This window comes from Ruditapes philippinarum, unplaced genomic scaffold, assembly GCF_026571515.1.
Source record: "Ruditapes philippinarum isolate M1 unplaced genomic scaffold, ASM2657151v2 ctg8157_1_1_1_1, whole genome shotgun sequence".
NCBI classification, from domain to species: domain Eukaryota; kingdom Metazoa; phylum Mollusca; class Bivalvia; order Venerida; family Veneridae; genus Ruditapes; species Ruditapes philippinarum.
Window position 1 is genome coordinate 16,305 of NW_026856289.1, and position 8,229 is coordinate 24,533.

Consider the following 8,229-nt stretch of genomic DNA (forward strand, 5'->3'; position numbering starts at 1 on the left):
CATTCAGGTCATGTTAGAATTCATCATTTGAAATTGGTTACATGAAGTCTTACACTTGTAGGTAACTTGTTACCCAATTAGTAACTCTCTTATTATCTATATATTCCAATTTAATTTGTAAAATGTTAAGAATAAGTTACACGATTGTTAAATATACATTATTATTTGACAATGCTAGAAAATTCTTAACTTTAAACTTATGTATGTATTTTCCTATCAATACGTTAATAGAAAAAGTATCCAGTGCTGTTATATGAGTAACAAATACCATTTTTTTAAGGACAAGTCTTTCAAAACTTTAAAACTTTTGATATAATTTCATTCAAACTTTAGATGTTAAACATGGATAGCACAGTCATATAACCTGGCAATATTATGTAAACTATATAAAACACATTTCAACAAGAACCTCCGTTGGACAGGCGCAATGCTCAACTTTTAACTTTTTAGAAATGGTTTAAACAAATCTTTAAAGCTGAATTTAATTAATTTTATAACAAAAAGAAACAGCTACATTTTGTTAATTAAATTTGGGTATGTGATAAATAGAATATTTAATTAGTGTAATGTTCATCACTGAAATTATTGCACTTGTTGAATAAAATAATATGCTCGTCAGAGTCTCGCATAATACAATTTTATTCAACTCGTGCAAAAAATTCAGTATTGAACTTACACTCATTCAATATCCTCTATTTATAAACCACCTATTACATGGTAAGTGTGGTGGTAAAAATTGACAAAGGTCGAACCCCAGCAGTGAACTTGAAGATAGACAATGAAACCTGTGTCTTGTTCAAAACACATTGTCCATCTATGGTGACTTTAAATTTTTAAATAGAAATTGAAACTTTCACGTATTTGGAAGTTACAGAGCAGACGAAACAATCACCATTTATATTTATATAACATAAATAAAGTTATGATCAATGTTAAAGTTTGTGGACAGCAGCAGAAACGCCAACATGACTGTAATAATACCTCTATTTTTTTTTTCAAAGAAAAAGGTCAGGCTTAAACTTAAAAAAGATCAATAAGGGTAGCCCTGGCATTAATTCCAGTTTGAATACTCTGAGATATTGTAACTACATCATCATTATTCAAAGTATCATCAATCAATATATCTCCTATTAAAGGAAAGTTTCTTTCCAAACAAACATTGTGAAGCTTACAGCAGACACTGACAATTCTGGCAGACTTCTCTGGTGTGAAGGGCAGACAACCTCCTGTTTTGTGTAAAAACCTGAAAAAAATTAAGAATCATTATGAATTGTAAAAAATGAGTCGGACTGATCTTAATGAATGAGTTTCAGAAGATCACTGATAAATGATCAATTTATAATTCCTTTACGTTCTAAGTTATAATATATTCGTAATATATTGTGGTACAAATTTTGAAGGGTTTCCATTTTTATGGTCCCTATAAAAACAGTAGCATGTATGTACATATGTTTAACAGAAACTGTTGGTGCCAACAAAAAATAAAACAGCAAATAACCTTTATTTTATTGAAACTGAAAATTACTTTGTAAACTTACAGAAGTCTTTATATGATTTGTATAATAAACATAGTTGAGTCTTTCAAAATTGGTGTCATCCAATTATGTAACATATTATAAAACTTAGTATCATACATTCAAGTGCATGCATGGCAAAATACCTAAATCTTGACTTCAACATTCCAAATGCTCTTTCCACCACCATCCTTGTCTGGCTATGAGCTTTGTTGTACCTCTCCTCCTTAACTGATCCAGGGTTGATCTTTAATTGAAATAATAAATTTCAACAACTGTATAAACTAAGACAAAATATTTCACAATCAGTCCTTTCTATGACAACAAGCTTTAATATGAAAACCAAATCTCAAATAAAGTATGTTCCTGTTTAATATGATATATAGAAATTTCAAATGCCATGATTATACAAACTGATTAAAAATCTTGATAGCCAGCCAAGCACTTGAACATTATTCTATTATTTGTTTGTATTCACCAAATTCTTTCTTGTTTATTGTTGTTGTTTTATGCTATACATTTATGATGGAAAAAATGAAGATTAATATGTTACAAGATATTGTTATTGTTTTTATGATATAAATTTATGATGGAAAAAATGAAGATTAATATGTTTCAAGATATTGTTATTGTTTTTATGCTATAAATTTATGATGGAAAAAATGAAGATTAATATGTTTCAAGATATTTTTATTGTTTTTATGCCATAAATTTATGATGGAAAAAAATGAAGATTAATATGTTTCAAGATATTGTTATTGTTTTTATGCTATAAAATTATGATGGAAAAAATGAAGATTAATATGTTTCAAGATATTGTTATTGTTTTTATGCTATAAATTTATGATGGAAAAAATGAAGATTAATATGTTTCAAGATATTGTTATTGTTTTTATGATATAAATTTATGATGGAAAAAATGAAGATTTATATGTTACAAGATGTTGTTGTTTTTTTTTTGTGTGTTTGGAATAGCTGTCATTAATAGGGGCAACATGAGGTGAAAACTCATTCAAGTCTGTACTAATAACTAGCAAAGAGAATTTCAAACTATCCACTTCCTCAGTTTTTTCCAGAGCAAAAATAGCTTTGGCAAAATTATCAGTTATAAATGTTGTCAATACCTTTGGAGTCATCAAATAAGGGCGAAGAGGATAACCAGAATCCCCTAATAACCAACCCAGATTGTTATTTTCTAAATGCTGCCTGAGACTGCACATATGAAAGATAGTGGCATCATGTGTGGACCCAGGCCAGCGAGCAACAACATCGGTGAACCTATAAAAAAATGTAATTGTTTTACATTACTTCCATCTAAAATTTAGTTCGTAAGATTGGGGCGTCCGTGGCCGAGTGGTTACGGTCCACTTGGCCCTCACCGCTGTGGGTTCGAATCCCAACAGGGACTTTGGATTCTTTCATGTGAGGAAGCTATCCAGCTGGCTTACGGAACGTTGGTGGTTGTACTCAGGTGCCCGTTCGAGAGGCACATGAGGTCTTCTTCCTCCACCAGTAAAGGAGGAACGTCGCCAAATGACCTATATAGTGTTGGTGTGAGGTAAAACCCAAATCAAACAAACAAACAAAAGTTCATAAGATAGTGAAGTGAATAATTCTAATAAAGGCAGATAAAGAGAATATTTTACTAATCAAAAATAATAATTTAAGTAGCCTACTAGTAAAAGACAGTTTACAGCATTTGAAAAAGTAGATGTTAATACCTATTCTTTCTGATAACCATTCAGTCAAAAGAATTGTAAATGTTTAAATAAATTAAATAATTTTCATTGCAAATACGGAAGAAAAAAAAATCTATTGCAAATTGGTTACCTCATGTTATGGTCGACAACAGCGTGGACATTAAGGGCATGGTATCCCTTTCTACAAACAAAGGCAGGTTCCTCTAATCCTGCTGGTGCTATGATTGGGATCAAAGTCCCATCCACAGCACCAACAAAATTAGGCAAACCTGCCACCTTGTAAAATCCTCTCTTCACATTTGAAATATCTGCTAATGAAGTTGGGAACTTTATGTTTTCCAGTCTTTCATTGATTGAATTCACAACCTGCAAAATTAAGCAATTAATTACATTTAAAGTAAATATACATGCACCTTCAGGTCTTGAAAATTATGTTACTTACCTAAGTTATCCAAGTTTTTCTTAGTTCACAAACTAACATGTCAGCCAAAAAAGTATATATATGAGTCATTGGCCTCAGTAATATAATCATAAAGTTATTCATAAAATTTCAAAGTAATACTTTTTATGATTTTAAAATTTGTTCTTGCAGATTCGGTTTTCACTTTGAATGTGAAAAAAACATTTTGCTATTTGATAGGTTATATATATTGTTGCACAAACATTGTGCATAACACTTTAAGAAAAGATGTTGTGCCAACATCCAGTATAGATGGACAGCACCCTTCAAAATGATGACTCAACAATTCAATTAATTCATTTGGTAATTGATAGTAGTTAATCATACATATAAATCAACATTATCAATAATTATCAGGGCAACTGATTAGACAAAATTTGTGCTTACTTGCAATACATGTCTGCTCACTGAACTCCTACTAACTCCATGTAGATCCCCAGTCTCACTGAAAAAAATCTCCCTTTGCCAAGTATCTCAATGTGACCAGAAGCTGAAAATAAACAAATGATGTCACATTCTGTTTAATAGTGAATAGTGAGCAATGTGTAAAGTTTTCTTGTAAGATATATACACTGAACAAAACTTATAAACACATAAACCCATAAGTACTGCATATTATGAGAATATCTGGTAATATATGTCAGCTGATACAACAAATTATTATATTGTATGAAATTCTACACCAAATGCTGAGGCCTTGCATATTTTCATTAAATAAAAACGAAATTTATGACAATTGCAGCTAGATGATACAGGGCAGTTTTAAAACTAAACAAAGTACCCCTATATGTCACCTTTTCAAGGCGGGCGACACAAAAAAAAAACACAAATTTCATTAAAATTGTGTAACTGGTTAGGCCATAATCTACAAGATGCAATTGATTTTTAAGCTACCTTCAATTTATTATATACTTATAAATGAAATATTATGAAATATTGAAGAAATAAAATGGGTACTTTTTTATTTTCTGTATTTTACTGTAAAAATGTATTTATTTTTCATTGTAGTGAAACATATTTTTGTTATTTTCAATTGTGCCTGGCTTTGCATCTCTTTTGTGGGAAACAGCACATGTACCTATGGAAGAAGGGTTTTCAAGTTTTTTTTAAACTTATATGGGGCCTATTTGCTGCACATACATAATGAGTTATATGAACATAAAGATAAAATAAAAGATAAAATAAAACCCGATTTTGTGTAACAAAATCTTCAAAATGTATAATTAGGAATAAGTTTCATTGTATTTGCATTTATCTCAAGATAATGATACAGTGTTCTGTATAATATTTATGAATTTGCACTTATATGTTTCCATTTATATGTTTCGCTTATATGTAGTGTATTTTTTTCACAAAACGGTGAAAGACAAGAATAACATTTTTTTTTCTGGGGGGTGGGGAGTGGACAAGATACTTCACCCCTGACAATTCAACTCAAGCCCCATTTAAATTAACAGACGTAAAGTAAGTCATTTTGTCAGTCAAACTGTCACTGAAATTATAATGTTATAATAAATTTTAGAAAGAAATATATCGTGACCATTTCTATTTGCTATATCTTGTTTGAAGAAAACAATACTTTTATTTCATTACTGTAAGTCTATACATTGTACATTTGTGTACACACATGTATTGTTAATATAATAAAAATATTTTAAAACAATCACCATTGTTTACATCTCATCTTCATTTGAAAACAGTACTGAGCTATTTTAAGGAAACAACGGCTTGCACTTGAATGATTTTGAATAACCCTGAAGGTAAGTTTTGTTTCCTGTTTATAACTACCGACGTAAATGTTGAACCAAACATTTGCAATGTCAAATTGATGTTGTTAAGTTGGCCAGTTTCTGCATTATTGACTATTTCGATCTGTTACCATACTATACTATATAGAATGTTATAATGCACTCACTTGAGCTATTTTCTGAGTAATACTTTTCGTGTGTAATATCAAATGATTTACGCAAATTACTTTTTTAAATCGATTTAGGTATCTAAGAGTTTTGTGGTGGTTAATTTATTCTACGATGTACATTTGTCTATCAATTACCGTATGTCTTTCCTCAGTGTCAATATCGTTATTCTTTTCATCAAACGATTTTTGACACTATAATTTCATTCATTTCATGTCGAGTGCCCATTTACTTTACAGATTATCATTATTTTTAATAGTTTGTGTCTTCTTTGAATTTACATTTTATATTTGTCTGAATTTCGCAAAGATGCTTTTGTTAACTGATAGCAATTTAAGCATTTACAGATTCCCTTTTCTTACTGCTGCGATCTTAATTAATGGTCATCGAGGCTGTAGAGCTAATGTTTCTGGAATATTGAACTAACAGATGCATTTTCTCAGTGTTATTGCATTTTACTGTCGTATTGTGCTCTTAACATAAGAGCTGTCTTTAATAACGCCGGCGGTTTAATTCGAACTTGATACCTTTCACGATACTAAACTTTTATTCGTCTTGATAAATCAAAACTCATTTTTGTGCTTCCTTTAAAAGCTTTCTTTGCTTAATGTAAAATTGTCATTATAATACTATGTTTTATTGACAAAAAAAATCTGGAAACAAAGTGATCCCTCGGAAGCATTAATCACAACAAAATTACAAGAGAATTGCAGACTCGGTTTTATTGAGTCTGTACATGAGAGATAATGAAAAAGTGCAACATCCCTCACGCAATCTAGCACCGGCTTGAGCGATACTCAATTCTCAACATTAATAGTGCTGGCATCAATGATCCCGAATGACCTGAAAAATATAACAACACTGAAGTGAAGTACGGAACAACTTTTTACAGCTGCAACACAGCACTTGACACCTGTTGTTGTTAAGTATAAAAATCTGGAAACAACGTGATTCATCGGAAGCATTAATCATAACAAAATTACAAGAGAATTGCAGACTTAAGACGTGAACAAAATGCTTCAATAAATACAAAGATGATACAATAAGTCTTATATAAAGTAAATAAGAATCCAAAATAAAAACCAAAAACTCTATTCTATGTGACCTTTGATTTTTAAAGAGAGAATTCACATAAATATGGCCATCAAGTTGTAAAAGATCAAATAGTGTTGTGCAAGAATTGCTTTTCAAACTTGAACAGATTTCATTAAAATAACAAATTAGTGAAGTTCTTTCCATCGATGATTTGATGAACACTCAATTGGCAATAAGTTGAGGAAAAATAGATAAGAAGCACATGGATATTGTAGCAAGAATATGTCCAGTCAAAATAATTAAGTATATTGTTTATTTTAAGTGATGTTTTGTTTATATCGATTCAAATTTCACAGTTACTGTAATTTCAAATCCTTAAACATGCTTATGACGTTACTAAAGACAGCAACAAAATTCTTTAATCAATGCAATAGGACACAATAAATGAAAGCTGAAAAAAAAAAACATACACAAAATACCTCGGAATAGAGCAATAATTCTTTCGAATTAGAATCGTAGAGTACGTAAAACGCTTAAAAAAGTTATTTGTTTTTATTTCAAAGCCACGGTCTCATTGCATCATTTACCAATTTATTGCATTACATTTGGCTTCAATGTTATTTTCGCTTAAATGACTAGATGAAAATGGTACATAAAGGACGTTTGTTTAAGATAGTGGACTGGAATCATTTATATACTTTTAGTTACAAATCTTACAACGTTGTTGTATAGATTGGAAATTTTTGACCCATAGTGGAATAAAGAGGCATCACTTTATATAGTATCATGTAAGAATTTCTAAGTATCAAACGCCTTTTCACATATGTTATTGCATTTTAACTTACCTCTATAAATATTTAAATACAAAATTGGTAAGCATTTAAAGTACGATGTAAAAACAAATATATGATCACAACACATAATAATGTTTTTACTTTAAAGGACACATTATGCTACAGAAATCCATATATTTCAAATATTTGGATGTCAAAAATGGATTAAATTGTTTTAATAATGGATTTAGAGCATGTTAGATGTTTAACATGTTTAAAATGATAGCACATCTGAGGCACATATAACATACTAAATATTATCAATATCAAACATGTCATCATTACCATAATAATATCAATTTGTAAAAATATCAGCAAACAATTAATGCATTAAATATTTCAATCAATGTTTCAATCAAAACAAATATGTTATATGACAAGGAACTTTAAATTGACAGGTTATAACACTTCATATATATAAATATTTCCTTGAAAACAACAATAATTCATTACTCGTTTTAATCTCTTTCCTTCATATGATGGACAATCTAAATTTATTTGAACATTTTTTGTGATTTTGAAAAAAGACAGTTATTTCTTTAATATGTCAACTTACCACACTAGTTATCAAAATAGGTGATAAGAATGAGATATGACCATTATTTCTCATCAGTTTCTTACTTTTTATCAGAAAATTAAGTATCCATATCTATTAACCTTTATATTTTTCTATTTTTATCAGAAAATTAAGTGTCCATATCCATGAACCCGAAAATATGCTTCTCAACCTTATCTAACTATTAAAAGTAAAGACGAAACCGATATAATATT

General features: G+C 29.7%; 1 protein-coding gene across 1 annotated transcript; it reads right to left on the reverse strand.

Annotated features, from left to right (window-relative positions):
- Nucleotides 1-284: 284 nt before the first annotated feature.
- Nucleotides 285-3,580, reverse strand: LOC132746093 (putative nuclease HARBI1; the record flags this gene model as incomplete). The annotated part of the gene is made up of 4 exons (XM_060735164.1): nt 285-1,243; nt 1,661-1,761; nt 2,639-2,792; nt 3,345-3,580. Coding segments are annotated over 4 exons (714 nt in total), but the record flags the coding sequence as incomplete, so codon positions are not given.
- Between the last annotated feature and the right edge of the window lie 4,649 nt (nt 3,581-8,229).